Source organism: Manis javanica, chromosome 13, assembly GCF_040802235.1.
Source record: "Manis javanica isolate MJ-LG chromosome 13, MJ_LKY, whole genome shotgun sequence".
Taxonomy (NCBI): Eukaryota; Metazoa; Chordata; class Mammalia; order Pholidota; family Manidae; genus Manis; species Manis javanica.
Window position 1 is genome coordinate 99637655 of NC_133168.1, and position 14202 is coordinate 99651856.

The following is a 14202-nucleotide window of genomic DNA, read 5'->3' on the forward strand; positions in this document are numbered from 1 at the left end:
TCCATTTGGGTTTCCAGGCACAAAATTTCCCCCAGACCTTGAATGAGTCCAAAACGGGCAGAAATTTGCTTTCAAAAGCGTGCAGTAAAGTCCGTGTGTGTCTCTGAATTCCCTTGCATGTAGAATGCAGTATTTATTATTTGCTGGAATGCGGTCTTTATTATTTACTTAGTCAACATTTACAAGTATTAAAAATGTCCCATTTAAGGCTTACTATAACTCAACAGCAACTGCCCGTAGACCGACAGAAGCGTTTTCCCAGGGAAGAGTAGGTATGGATGACATTGTTCAGAATCGCAGCTCACGGTGAAAATGAGGAGCAGATAGACTTTTAGTTAACTTCATAATGGTCTTCAACTTCTCTTCAGGGGCCCACGATTTCATTGCAAGAGCTTACTCCCACCCGCCCGCCCTAGGGGGTGCTTAGGGGTCCTCAAACGAGTTTGTGATTTGTTAGTATCTCTGTTGGTATTTGGGCCCTGTTTTCTTAAGACTGGAAGAGCATCTGGTCTGGAAATCTGTTTCCTGCCTCTTGGAAGCCCTCCAGGGTCTTACACAGACGACTGATTCCAGGCCAAGGGTCCAGAATCCACAGGTCGCTGCGGCGCGGCGCATCATGTTTACCCCCCAGGAAGTGACGGAGGTTGCAGCTGACCCCCAGCGCCCTGGGGTCGAGAGCGTGGCCTTGCAGCCCACCCAGAGCCTGGTCCAGTGAGGAGCCTCCAGAACTCCGCCCGCTGGACCAGAGCGCAGGCGGTGCCCGGGCCTCAGGCCGTGGGTAGCCGGCAGAGGCCTGGAGACCCGAGAGGGTGGGGAGGGTTCCTTTGACTTGGGCAGGCCCTGTGCCTCGGCTGGCAAGACACACTTTAATTTGGGAGCATTGTAGGTGGAAAGGAAAAAGAAAATGCATCCTCTTGGTAGAAAAACAAAGTACAGCAACTTGAAAAAAGCAGGGGTTGGGGAGGAGAGGGGGAGCACAGGGGTGTCAGGGAGAGTCCCTGTGAGGACACACGGTACAGAGGCAACTTCCCAGCTCGGTAGGGATGTGGGGAGGCAGGGGCCTCTGGTTCTGGGGGGCAGCTCCCTCCCCCTTCTGTCAGGGAGGTGGGAGTGACCACAGGCATCTGCTTTAGTCCTGGAGGGAGGGGGCAAGGCACCTTTCACCCCAAAATTGTAAACAGTGAGGCCAGACCAAAATCTCCTTCTAGATTTCATCCAGCAGTGAAAGGCTCACTTGCTGTTGGAGCCCAGGCACTGAGCCCACGGTGTTCTGTGGTTAAAGCAGAAATTAATTCCCACAACTCCACTTAGGGATGGTCACTCTCTTAGGGGGCATCCTGGGCACTGTGGGGGACTGAGCAGTGCTGCTGGCCCCGCCCACTCAACGTTAGGAGCTCCCCCGTGACAGCCACAGACATCCCCAGCTGTCATCCAATCCCATAAGCGTCGCAGACTGTGGGGTGCCTGCCGATGCTGAGTGTGTGAGAAGGGAGACCTCTGCACCCAACCAGCCACAGTGAGTAACAGCTCAGGGTCAGTGCAGGGGCTCACAGCAGCCCGCCCCGGCTGGGCTTACAGGGACGTGAGGGAAATCAGTGGGTGCTAGGTGCCTTGCAGGGAGCAGAGGTCTGTGACAGGTGAGGGGCCTCCAGACGGCAGGGAGGGAAGGAAGGGTATCAGAGAGGGCTTCCTGGAGGTGGTGAGAGCTGAGCTGCTGGGAAGGGGCAACAGAGGGTGTGGCACCAAATGTCAAGGCTGGAGGGCCACCCCTGGTGACCCACTGAAGTCACTATGCCAGGTGAGGCATCTGGGGTCTGTGGGAGCCAGGGGCAGGGGCTCTCGCTCGGTTTTGAAAATCGGTGGGTAGTCGGTTGAATAATGGCCCCCAAAGGTATCCGTGTCCTAGTTCCAGAACCTGAGGACAGGTCCCCTCATGTAGCAGAGGGACTCTGCAGAAGGGGGTAGTCAAGGCCCCTAACATGGGGGTGCCCTTGGGTTCCTGGGGCCCAGGGTCCTCACGAGGGTCCCTATGAGGGGGGCAGGAGGTCAGGGTCAGAGAGACGGGAAGGCACGGCCCTGCCGGCCTTGCAGACAGAGGAGGGGACCCCAGCTGAGGCCGTGGTGCCTCTAGAAGCCGGAAGAGGGGGACACGGTTCTCCTGGGGCCCCCGGAGGAGCCGGCCCTGCCCGCGGGGATTTAGAAATGAGGCCTGACCTCCACAACATGAGCCGATAAACGTGTGTTGTTTTAAGGCACTGAGTCGGTTCTGGTTTGTTAGGGAGGCCCTGGGGACCCACACACGGATGTTCAGCATCCTGACTGTGAGCGACGCCTGCGGCGTGCATTTGACAATGGCCGTCTGACAGTGCACTTGGGCTTTGTACATGTCACCCAAGGTAAATTGCACCCACACGGCGGAGCCACAGACACAGCCTCTAGTAAAGGGTGCTCTGAAGGTATTCTATGCACACAGCCGGCCCTGAAATGGGGCTGTGACAGTGAGATGGGTGCACAGAGTCCGGGGAGATGGACACCCCCGGGACACAGGGGACAGGGCGCCTCTCACCCAGAGGCTCTGGGTGGCACGGGTGTGGTGTTCACCCTGAAAGTTCCTCGACCTCTCTGCACATTTGAAAACGTTGTTGATAAAACGCTAATGAGCAAAAACTTTGCAAGGATTGAGCCTCCTCATGTCCAGGCCTGGCTGTTTCTCCTGCCTGTGTCCTCGGGAACAGTCAGAAGGCGTTGGGCTCTTGAACAAGTGCAGGAAAAAAAGGAAGTTCATAACCGACCATTTCCAATACTCCTCAAACGGCCGGCAGTGGTAACCAGGCCAAAGGCAGGCCTCAAACGGCTGGAGTTTGACCGCAGATCTGCAACCACGGCTGTGGCCCGGAGATAAGGCGCAGAATGTGGCGCCGGGCCCTGCGGGCGTGACCCTTCTGCGCAGACAGGCCCAGGCTGGGGAGGGCACAGTCCCAGACTGACGCACGATTTCCTATCACCTGCATGTGTGTTTTATTTTGTGTTTTTTGCTCCTTTTAAAAATGACATGTTTTCATATAAGTGTATTAAATCCTTTGTTTTAAATGTACATGTCTTTATAAGAAGTAAATAAAACAAAACATTATTTTGTAATACATCCAAAGTTTTCACAAAGGGTGTGTGTTAGGAAACGAGATGGTTTCATAGTCTCATGCCTGAGTGGAACCTCTCCGCCAACCTGTTTCCCGTGCCGCGTGGCCCACTTGACTATGTTCACCAGTTTTAGCGTCATTTCTGTAGGATGTTTGTTGCTAAACATAAGAGCAATGGGTGTTCACTGAGAAAACTACACATAAATGGGCATTTTTCCAGACTTTTCTTCTGTGTGTGTTCTTAGTGTCTGTGGTTATACTACATGTAAGTGTATGTGTAAAAGATCACACTTTATATACATTTCGGTTAATATCTCTATGTAAGCATATAAATACATTCTGCTGTACTTCATTTCATAGCATTTATCTATACATTTTATTTACCATATATGTTATATTACATTTATATTATAATGAGTAATACAGTACTAAATAGTATGACAAAAATATTATATTTATTCTATACTCCTGCATCTTTTTTTTGGAACATCAGATATTTTTTAACAGCTTTTTTCAGATGGAATTCACATACTGTACAATGCACCATTTAAAGCGCACAATTCAGTCTTGTTTAGTAGAGTCACAGATGTGTGCAGTCACCACCACATCAATTTTAGGACATTTCCATCATCCCTAAGGGAGCCCCGTCCTCATGAGAGGCCCCCCAACCTCTGTCCAGCCCCCAGCACCCAGGAACCAAGCCTGTTGTGGACGATCCACAGAAATGGAGTCACACACCATGTGGCCTTGGGTGTCTGGTGTCTCACTGAGCACCGTGACCAGGGTCCGTCCACGCTGAGGTACGTGGCAGAGCTCCACTGGTTTTCATGGCTGCATGATGCTCCACATGTGGATGGACACACGTGTGTGTCCATTCACCCATCAGTGGACAGCTGGGTTGTGCCCACTGTTCGGCTGATGTGACTCATGTCGCTGGGAACATTTGTGTCCAAGTATTCAAGTCTCTACTTTTGATTCCTTCGGGTAGATTCATAGGAGTGGCATTGCTAGTCATATTGTTATTCTATATTTAGCTTTTTGAGAACCAGCCAAACCAGAATATACTCTTAAGAGAAAAAAATGTGGGTGACATATTCACTAACGGTGCCAGCTTTATAAAAACACATCAATAATAGTAAAACAAAAAATTATAAAAAACGTCTGAGGGAAAAACACTGACGTATTAAACAGCGTCTGTTTTTAGATGGGAGCATGGTGGGTGTTTTAAAACTTTTCTTTTTTGAGCTTGCCTACATTGCCTAAATGTTTGGGTTTTGCGTGTGTGTTATAAAGAATAAGTTGGCGGGAGGAGGGGGCCCAGTAAGGTGGAGGCTGCAGCCATGCTGGTGGGCAGGTTCCCCACTGGCTCCTGGGGAGGCCCTATTTGCTCGGGATTTTTTACCTGTAGTGACTCCCTCCCCAAATCCACTTCCCCTCCCCACTTGGGGGTTTCAGGATGGCCCACGCTGTCCCTTTAGACACCTGAGTGCAGGTGTTAGAATGTGCTTTGACTGCTGACAGGGGAGCTGAGACCCCCGAGACTCCCACCGGAGCAGGGGGGCAGGGTCTTGTGTTGTCACGGGAGGACCCACCTCCAGGGTGCACGAGCCCCCTGCAGCTGCTGTAACAAATGACCACGAGCTGGGCGGCTGAGGTCACCTGGAATTTATTTATCAGGTTCTGGGGGCTGTAGGGCCAGGAGCACAGCCCCGGCTTCCTGGTGCACGGACGGCTCCGTTTCAGTGTCCTCCTGCGGTGGAAGGATCCAGGGAGCGCCCTGGAGTCTGTCTTGTAAGGGGACTCATCCCATAATGGGGACCCCCCTCATGATTACCCCCAAAAGGCCCCACCTCCTAATACCATCACCTTGGGGGTTAGATTACAGCATATACATTGTGGGGAATCTCTGGTGAACCTTATTTCCAAGGAAGGTCACATTCTAAGGTTCTGGGAGGTAGTTGGATATACTGGATTTTGGGGGGCACAATTAACCCATAACAGGGAAGGTCAGCATTCAGTAAAGGGCCTCCTGTGAGACATTGGAGGAACCAAAAAAATGGGGGACCAGGTAGTGTCAGGGTAGAGCATTGCGAATTTGAGCGAGGGTGTCTTTCCCACAGCGCTCCAAGTGCATCCCCAGTGGTATTCCCACAGGGAAGGATGCATGCCTGGGGGTGCCACTGCTCGCCGTGGCCCATTCTCAGTGCCGGTGGGATGCAACCCCTGCAATGCCTCCTCACACACCCGTTCTTGCGGAAATATCATGACAAGCCCTGTGTGCAGGAAGTACGGCCCACAGGAAGGCTCCGTTCGGAGGGCAGCGTATGTCCCATTGTGTTTTTGGCAGTTTAAATTAAGCAAGGTCTCCCCCTGGTGCTGCTGACACGGGCCAGGTGGCTCTCTGGCGGTGGCGGGGGGGGCGTCCTGGGCACTGGAGGGGCTGAGCCTGCTTGATGCCAGAGACCCCCGTGACAATCATGGATGTCCCCAGACACCCCCCCAGTGTCCCCTGGGGGCTGGATCACCCCAGCACCACCCCACGGAGAACCATAGACCTACCATTCAGAAATCACGTCCTTTTACAAATGTTTAAAGATTTGGTGCACCCAGAGTTTTTAAAAGTTCCTCAATGCTTTTGAGATCAACTTCTGAGTTTTAACTGACAGCTCACAGTAGTCACTTCATCAGGGATCTCTTTGTGCAGACGGTCCCTCTGACTGTGGCTAAATTCTTTCTGGCCACACTGTGTGCCATTTTGGTAGGTACGGATGGACTCGTGCATCCCAGGGAGGCAGGATTTTGAGATCCTGCACAAACTCACAGAGCTGGTACTGGCCACTCAACTGTGCTAAATGGAATTCTGGAATTCACAGTTGTGTAACCCTCAGATTGTCACCAATATTAAAACTATGTTTCATGGGTGAATAGGATGGTGTGTGAGTGGCACCTCATAAATGGCATTAATAAAGAAGAAAAGAAAGACAGCAGAGACGCAAACAGATATTTGCAGACCTGTGTTCAAAGCAGCACAGTTCACACCAGCCAAGAGGTGGGAACAACCCAGGTGCCCACAAGGGCATGAACAGGCACACACACGTGCCCACCCACACACGGAGCATCGTACGGCCACATAAAGGAGCAGAACCCTGCCATGCACCACACGTGGATGGATCCTGAGCACATGGTGCTCGGTGACACGCCAGACACACAGGCTACACGGTGTGACCCCATACCCGTGACGCGTCCACAGCAGGCGGGTCCACACACAGAACGTGGGCGAGTGGGGCCAAGGGCTGGGGAGGGGGTGGGAGTGCCTTCTCCTGGGAACAGGGCTTCCTTCTGGGGAGATGGACTGTTCTGGAACTAGACAGCGGTGATGGTGGCACACCTGTGTGAGTGTCCTTAAAACCACTGAATTGTTCACTTTAACATAATGATTTGTGTGGCATGTAAATTGTATCTCACTAAGGCTGTTATTTAAGAAAATGCCAAGATAAGTTCCCACACAGATGGGCTGGGTAAGGCTGGCTGGGCTGGGTGGTAGAGCATTTGATGACTGACTGAACAAAAGTGCGGATGTGTGAACAGGTGGGATGATAGAGAAGCAGCCACACTTAATCACGTTAATCTGGATCAACTCAGTTTGACCTCCCTGTCCTGCGGGGAGGAAGTGACCCCACTTTCCTGAGCCTTTCCCAGGCCAGCCAGCCTTACCCAGCCCAGATTCCCCGCTGAGGCTGGTCTCCTCCAGAAAGCCCTCCCTGATAACCCTGGGTCTGCAGGCCACTGGGTCCAGGAGCAGGGAGGCAGTTGGCTCAGCTGCTGCTGAGCCCGACGCACAGTCTGTGCACCATAAAGGCCTGACGACTGAATCCAGCAGAGGCAGCAGGCTGACCAGCCTTTGTGGGACTTGCCGCTAGGAGCCCCTGCTCTGAGGCTCAGAGAGAGAAGCACGTCCCCAGGGTCACTGGGGCCAGCCTGTGCTGAAGCGGGGGTGGGTCTCCCCACAGTGCTACCCATCCTGCTCCAAGCTGGGGGTGGGGTGGGAGGTGCCCCAGCAGCAGTCGTCGCCTGCCCTCCGCCCACTCTTGCCCTGGCCCTCAGTGATTGGCCCACGCTGCTGCCTCGGGCCACCTGTTGCTGTCTGTCCCTGGGCCACCCTCTGCGAGCTCCATCCCGTCCACCAGGCCAGCGTGGCGGCTGTGGAGTAAGTGGGTCTGGGGAGGCCTGGGCAGATGTGGGGGTCCCTTGGGCCTGGGGAGGGTATCTCTCAGGCCCACGGGAGTCCCCAGCTCTTGGGGCTGCTCCCCTACACAGCTAGAGGCGCGTGCCCCTCCCACACCGCCCTGCTCCGGCCCCAGGGAACGGCCGCCTTTCTACCCAGGGGCAGCATACACTACCACGGGCAGCCCACGGCACTGGAGACCCCGAAAGCGGGGCTTTGGTAAGCTGACAGACATGAGTCTGACCTCCGCTCTGCAAGGCCTCTGGCCAAAGGCTCCATCGGCGGCCAGTTTCCTGTCTGCCATCTGAGACCAGAGGCAGGGATCCCAATGTTGGGATGGGGAGGCCCCTGGGGACCCCTGCCCTGCCCCTGCCTTCTGGGGCTTAAGCTCTTGGATTTAAGGGTGTGGGACTGAGTCCCAAGAATGGTGCATAAGAGGGGGACCCCTTGGGGGTAAAGGCCTTGGGGGGCTGGGCTGCATGTCGGCCTATCCCAGGATAAAAATAGTCTATGTCTCAGACAACATGAGCCGGCCCTGGGGCCTGGGGTTCCGGTTTGCTGTCTTTGTCCATCTCTGTGTGTCCTTGGGTGGGTCCCAACCCTCTCTGGGCCTCAGCAGCTGTGTGCTCAGGGGCTCTGGGCTCTGGGGAGGGGTCCTGAAGTGGGCCTGGGGTCAGGGAGGGGTCCTGAGGACTGGGTGAGAGGCAGGGGCCGGCTAAGTTGTGTTCACAGAGGAGCCCCCTCCCCCGGGCCAGGCCCAGGCCCACAGCAGCAGCTCAGCACCACCAGCCTGACTCCAGACCAGCTGCTTCTCAGGCGTCTCCATGACAACCAAGGCCTTGGAAGAACTGGATGGAGGAGGTCTGGGCAGCTGCCAGGCAGGTGAGGACCTCTCTGCACTGACTGACCCCTGCCCAGGCCAACCTCAGGAGGGCAGGACTCAAGGTATGTTTGGGGGCACTGGCAGGACGAAGCCCACAGCCCCCTCCACCTGCTGGACTAGGCAGCTCACCTTCAGAGACCAGGACTTGGACCCCCACATTGGACCGGCTTAAACTAAGCTCCCCATTTCTAGCCTCTGTGCCTGTTAGTGCCCAGGGGATTGGCAAGGAGCTCAAAGAACCCAGGGACTGGGCCACGGTCTGGAGTCCCAACCCCAGCTTGGCAGGGAAGCGCCATGTGCCTTTGGGCAAGGCTGCCTCTGAGCTGTCTGCTTTTAATCAGTTAAAATATGAGCAGTCCCCTGCCCCTCACCTAGCAAAGCCCGGCAGAGGGTGGGATTGGGCTGGGGGGTCTCCACGACCTAGACTCTTTCCCACCAACAGTGACACCCAGGCTGGCCGACTCCAGCAGCTACCCTCCTGTGAGTAGCCAGGGCCCTGGGGCTGCGGCCTGGAGTTGGGGACACGGTGGCCAAGGCGGGTGCTTCTATAGCCCATGGGAAGGGTACAAGGTCCCTGAGAGGAAGGACAGGAAGGAAACACCAGGGGACTCATGACTCCCCTAGGATTCTCAGGAGCCGGTGGCTGAGGGCAGCCCCAGAGAGGACGTGGATGCCAGGCTCAAGAAGACAGAAAAGGAGCCTGTGACCAGAGAGCCCCTAGGACCTGCGAAGTTGACGCAGAGAGCAGGGGCAGGTGGGTTTGCAGAAGGCAGGGCTGAAGTTGGGGGCGGGGAGGCGGGGATATGGACCCGTAAGGGGGTGCTGGTCCTGAGTGGGTCTTTGGATATGGGAGGAGGGGGCCTTCTGGCTGAGTGGTGCCCACGTATTCCAGACAGAACCTAAAAGGGCTGCTAATTCATACCACCACCCAAGGTGCTACTGAGCCTCAGCTAAATATCTTCTAGAATATTCTCCCGGTGAAGCTGCCAAGCACGTAGAGCTTAGTTCCCAAGCCTGGGGCCGCGCAGCCAGGCAGGGCAGAGATGAGTTTAGGGCACAGAAGGGCCTACTGGTACCCGCGCCCACCCGCAGCTGTGCTCCCGCAGTGCCCCGGAGCCCTGCGCGGAAGAAGGCGCAGGCCGCCCCGCCCGCCCCGCCGCCGCCGCCGCCCGCCGCGAGCGAGGAGCTGCCCTGGGGGGAAGTGTCTCTCACCAAGTGCCTGGTGCTCGCCTCCCTCGTGGCGCTGCTGGGCTCGGCCTTCCAGCTGTGCCGCGGTGAGCCTGCGCCCCCAGAAGCGACCCCGCCCGGGAACCCACTCCTCGGGGCGGAGCGAGCAGCTCCGGGGCGGGCTTGTACGCCCCGTCCCCAGTCCCGCGTTGCTCCCGTAGCCTTGCGCGTCCCCGTTCCCCAGAGGGGTCCTTGTCCGCCCTCCCCCGCCCTGTGCCCCCGGTCCAGGAATGGACCCGGGGCGCCCTCAGGGCCCGGCCTGAGCCCTGCCTGCGGCCCTGGCGCGGCCCCTTCTCTCCGGGTGCGGACCTTGGCGCCCCTCCCTTCCCCGAGATCGGGCCCCACACCGGGGGCCAGAGAGACCCCTTCCTAGTGTGCGCCTGCCTTGTGCGCCAAGGACCCCTGAAGCCCGCGTTCTGGAGGGAAGGGGGCGCCAATGGCCACGGAGCCAGAAACTCCTTCTGAGGGCTCGGAGGGATGCGGCGCAGCCTCCGTGTGCCCGGTGGGGTCTGGCTGGGCCCCCTCCACCTGTCCACAGGGAGAGGCGCTCTGGGCTGGGGGCTGGAATGCCGGTGCGGTGGGTGTCTCGGCCCAGGCTGACTTCGCACCCGCCCTCCACACCAACCCCTGTCAGACGCTGTGGCGGGGGCGGCGGACACCCCAGCGCCTGTCCCTGAGCCGTGGGTCCCACCACGCTCAGCCCCGAAGGAGCCAGTGGAGCCCCTGGTAAGAGCTTCCTTCAAGTGACGGAGGCTGGTGAGACCCTCATTCGGGGGAAGGGGCCTGGGCCAGCGGGGCGGTTTGTCCTGGTCCGACCTCCCCACGCTGTCCCGTTGCAGCAGAAGCCAGTGGCCTGGGCGCCCCCACCACAGCCGCCTGCGCCCCAGGCAGAGGCAGAGGCTAGGGGCAAGGTCCCAGGCAGCGGGGAGGAGTGCCCACCTCTTACCAACCGCGGGCCCAAGGAGAGGCCGCTGAAGAAGGAGAGGCCACGGAGGGAGAGGCCTCGGAGGGAAGAGAAGCCACGGAGGGCCGAGAAGCCACGGGCTGCCGGGGAGCCCCGGGGAGCCCTACCCCGGCGCGGGGAGACCCGCGAAGGGGGCCATCGGCCGTGGGCGCGGGACTCCGGAGACTCTGAGAACAGGAAGAGGCAGGCCTGGGACTCCCCGAGGCGCCCCAACGAGGAGGACCGGCCGCCGGGACGCCTGAAGCATCGCGTAGGCAAGGGGAGGGACTAAGTAGGACCTGGGTTCAGGAATCCCCGTGGCCCCGAGGTTGCAGTGAAATAAAGGGAATACTGCAGCCCCGCGTCGCCTGCTCCTCAGGTGCCCCGGCCTGAATGACTGGGATGGGAGCTCGAGAAGGGTGGAGGTAGTGGGTGCCGCTGGGGATGACCCACTGGGCTCTGAGCATGGGAGATGAGCTGGCACAAGGGGACCCTCACCTGCCCCAAACACGCACGGACACCCCAGCCGGGTGCTGCTGGTCTTTATTGGGGGCAGTGCTTGGGGTCTGAATAAATATGGGCAGGGATGCCGCTGGGGCCCGGCGCAGGGGTCACCGGCAGCCGCACTCCGTGGCCACCATGTTGGGCACGTGGTGCGCGCTGATGCGCTCCTCGGACAGGCTGATGAGGAGTTTGCCCGTGTAGGCCGTGGGCACGCAGCAGGGCGGGCGCGCCAGGGCGGTGCCGCGGGCCTGCATCTTAAGCAGCAGCACCACGTGATTGCCGTAGCGCGGGTTGCGGTCGGACTGCGGCCAGCCGCACGCGCCCTGGCAGTTGTTGGCTTGGTAGGTCTCGGGGATGAGCACCGAGCGCTCGGCGCGCAGGTCCACGCTCAGCTCGCGCAGCGCGCACGGCCCGTCAGCAGCCCCGGCACCCGCGCTGCGCTGCGCCCGCCCACCCCGCTCACGCCCGCGCCACTCGGCGCGCAGGCCCTGGAGCGCCTTCAACAGCAGCAGCGCGCGCAACGGGCCGCCCAGGCCGTCCGGGTCCCCCGGGCACAGCGTGAGCAGGCGCGCCAGCAGCGGCGTGGCGGCGGGCGGCAGCCCCGGGAGGCCTCGCAGCTCGGCGGCCGCGGCCTGCAGCTCGGCGGCCACACGGCGCGCCAAGCCCACGGCCCACGGCGCGGACGGGGGGCCCTGCAGTGTCGCGGGGTCCCCGACAGTGGCCGCGGCGGGCGACAGCAGCAGAAGCGGCTCCTCGCTGTCGAGCAGGCGCTCCAGCGCCGCGGGGTCCGACAGGTTGACCAGGCCCTGCGGGAAGCCTGCCAGCGCGCCTGGGTCCAGGGCCAGGCGCGGCGGCGAGGCCCGGTCCGGGGCCCCCCGCAGCGTGCGCACTAAGCGCGTGAGCGTCTCCAGGAAGGGGTCGGTGCTGGCCGGCGGCTCCTCAGGTTCTGGGGACGACCTGGAGGAGATGCGAGGCGAGAGGGGCGGTGTGGGCGGGCGCAGGACGGCGCGGCCCCACCTGCCCGGCCGGGGCCTGCGCACACCTGGGCGGTGGGAAAGGCACGGTGTCCAGCCGGCCGTGCGCGGGCAGTGGCTCCGGCCCGGGCTGCCCCAGCAGCAGCAGCAGCGCTGGGGTCCTCCGCGTGAAGCAGCGGCGGTCGGCTCCGAAAAGCATTTCCTGCAGCTGGGCGGCGCTCAGGGCGCCACCTGCATGACGGGGCGCGGAGTGGGGAGGCTCAGTCTGGAGGCCAGGGCTGCGGGCCCCACGCCCACCCCTCTCCGGGCAGGCCTACCGTCTCCTCGGGTCCACAGGGTCAAGGCGAGCCCAGCGCTGCCCCACGCCCCCGCTGGGTGGTTCACCACTAGTGCCGAGTAGCGGGTGTCCGGGGACAGGCAGAGATTCTGCAGAGACGCGGGCTCAGCCCAGCTGGGCAGGGACACAGGTCGTCCTCCCTGCTCCCCCGCTGCCCTTGACACCCCTTCAAGGTTCCCACTTGGACATCTGGAGTCTCCTGTAACCCCTCCCCGCATCCCTGACCCTGCCATGTGTGGAGGTTCCAGGGAACTGTCCCATTCAACTCCGTGGTACCTGGGCACCCAGCAAACCAGCCCCCGTGACAGTGACCTGGGGGCCAGGCCCGGGGTACAGCACCAGCAGTGCCAGCTCTGGGCGGGCTCCTCCAGGTGGGGGCTCCTGGAACCTCAGCGAGGGTGTTGGTTCCCATGTCACTGCAGCCAGGACAACAGGGAAAAGGGTGACGCCTGAGCCACTAAGGTCCCAGCTCTCCCCGTATCTGTCCTGCAGAGGGCACTGTCACCCAACTGGGAGCCTTGGGGACCTAGTGGGAGAGGTTTGATACCCTTTGACAGCAGGTACAGGACCTCACGGGGACACGGGCAGCCCTGGGGTGGCCAACAGCAGCCACTGAGCCCTTGGTGTCTCTGGATCTGGGGAGCTCCTGGTAGAAGGCCCATGAGGGTCACTGGGAAGCCCCCCACCCCACAGTAGGTAAGGCCAGTGGTTCAGGGCAGGCAACTCCACCTGTGGCTGCCTGGTGTTGGGGGCCCTCCGTAGCCAGACCTGCATTTGTGCTGGCAGCTGGGCACTGGGACTCCAGAGCCCAGACCCAACAGGTAAGGACACCCCCTCCCAGGCCCTTGGCTTCACCTCCCCTGAGGCTGAGAGATCTGGGTGGGGGCCTGCCAACTGTCTTCCAATTTGGGAGATGGGAGCCAGGTTCCTTCCCCAGTTCCAAGCTGCGGCCCCCCACATACCTTCCTCCAGGTGCAGGACCAGCAGCTGCTGCCCCCCGGGCTCCTGCAGCCAGGCTTGCAGCTGCTGCAGAGGGGGTAGGGCAGCCTGCCTTTCACTGGGGGCACAAACCCCAAAGGTGGCCAGGTCATGGGGGCTCCAGTGAGCATGGTGCACGGCCTCTAGGAAGGCCTGCTCATAGCTGCTCAGGGCCCCCACCACTCGCAGGGGGGCACTGCTCCTGTTACCATGCCCATCCAGCATCACCAAGCACTGGGGGTCCCGCAGGCTGCCTGGTAGCCACACATCTTGGGGTAGCCAGTTCCAATCTAGGTGGAAGATGAGACCCCCAGATCCTGTGGCTGGCTCCCTAGGCAAGGCCGGGGTGCTGGAGACCTCTTCTCCGGGGGTCCCAGTCATCAGCAGAGGCAAAATCACCGAAAGCACCAGGGCCGACGGAGGGAGCAGCAGACCCCACATCCTGGGGCTCCCGGGGCTGGGAGGGCCTGGCTTATAAGGGTGAGCCTGGGATGTTTGTGCGGCAGGCAGCACTATCTCCTCCTGGGACTTGACCTTGGGGGCCAGGGCCCTGCTGGGAGCCAAGTCGTCTCAAAGCCCCCTCTGTCCCAGCCTGGCTGCCTATCTGCTGCTGACCAGATATAAAATGCGGCCTGTGCCGCTCTGTCTGACAACTGTCCTTGGCCAGCTTTCTCCTCCAGAGGCGGGAGTGGGAACATAAGCAGGGAGTGACCTGCCCAGACTATCAACAGCTCTCGGGAGGAGGGCAGAGGTGCAGAGGCCCCCTGAACACCCAGGCCCAAAGGCAGACCCCATGACTCAGTGTTCAGATCCAAGGAGGGCCCAGCCAGAGAATCTCCCCACGTTCCCCCAACTTGGGGGCAGCAGAGCACGGGCACCTCGGCCTGGAGCCCCAGCACAGGGAGCAGTTTTTACCTGGCTCTCCGCCCAGGGGACAGACCCCAGACTCACTGCAGGCTGGCAGGCCCTTTCCTCTATCCAGCCACCTCCAGGG

The 14202-nt window shown here is 60.0% G+C and overlaps 2 protein-coding genes across 23 annotated transcripts; one reads left to right on the plus strand and one right to left on the minus strand.

Moving 5' to 3' along the window:
• The first annotated feature begins 7230 nt into the window (after positions 1-7230).
• On the plus strand, positions 7231-10789 carry JSRP1 (junctional sarcoplasmic reticulum protein 1). 21 transcript variants are annotated; one of them, XM_037018302.2, is made up of 8 exons: positions 7252-7344; positions 7455-7581; positions 8179-8307; positions 8688-8725; positions 8870-8999; positions 9352-9519; positions 10107-10198; positions 10312-10789. In XM_037018302.2, the coding sequence occupies exons 3-8, from the start codon at positions 8187-8189 to the stop codon at positions 10705-10707; spliced, it is 945 nt and encodes a 314-aa protein (XP_036874197.1). In that variant the 5' UTR covers positions 7252-7344; positions 7455-7581; positions 8179-8186; the 3' UTR covers positions 10708-10789. The 21 variants fall into 21 exon arrangements, with proteins under 21 accessions (XP_036874193.1, XP_073076748.1, XP_073076753.1 ...); XM_037018297.2 differs by having other exon boundaries at positions 7284-7344; positions 7522-7581; positions 8118-8307; XM_037018296.2 differs by having other exon boundaries at positions 7291-7344; positions 7499-7581; positions 8118-8307.
• Positions 10790-10917: 128 nt separating this feature from the next.
• Positions 10918-14168, minus strand: AMH (anti-Mullerian hormone). Of its 2 annotated transcripts, none has more exons than XM_037018292.2 (5): positions 13193-14168; positions 12570-12646; positions 12211-12319; positions 11962-12124; positions 10918-11876 (listed from the first exon to the last, which is right to left on the minus strand). In XM_037018292.2, exons 1-5 carry the CDS (start codon positions 13647-13649, stop codon positions 11027-11029), a joined length of 1656 nt encoding a protein of 551 aa, XP_036874187.1. In that variant the 5' UTR covers positions 13650-14168; the 3' UTR covers positions 10918-11026. The 2 variants fall into 2 exon arrangements, with proteins under 2 accessions (XP_036874187.1, XP_036874186.1); XM_037018291.2 differs by having other exon boundaries at positions 12507-12646.
• Between the last annotated feature and the right edge of the window lie 34 nt (positions 14169-14202).

What these genes read in the sequence shown, in the direction of transcription:
- JSRP1 (XM_037018298.2), top strand. Translation starts at nt 8,187, where the DNA reads ATGACAACCAAGGCCTTGGAAGAACTGGATGGAGGAGGTCTGGGCAGC. An exon ending in TCAGGAGGGCAGGACTCAAG is followed by an intron (nt 8,308 to 8,687) that starts GTATGTTTGGGG and finishes TCCCACCAACAG; the next exon opens with TGACACCCAGGCTGGCCGAC. An exon ending in GGCCTTCCAGCTGTGCCGCG is followed by an intron (nt 9,520 to 10,106) that starts GTGAGCCTGCGC and finishes AACCCCTGTCAG; the next exon opens with ACGCTGTGGCGGGGGCGGCG.
- AMH (XM_037018291.2), bottom strand. Translation starts at nt 13,649, where the DNA reads ATGTGGGGTCTGCTGCTCCCTCCGTCGGCCCTGGTGCTTTCGGTGATT. An exon ending in GGTCCTGCACCTGGAGGAAG is followed by an intron (nt 12,647 to 13,192) that starts GTATGTGGGGGG and finishes TCCTGGCTGCAG; the next exon opens with TGACATGGGAACCAACACCC. An exon ending in CCTGTGGACCCGAGGAGACG is followed by an intron (nt 12,125 to 12,210) that starts GTAGGCCTGCCC and finishes CCCGTCATGCAG; the next exon opens with GTGGCGCCCTGAGCGCCGCC.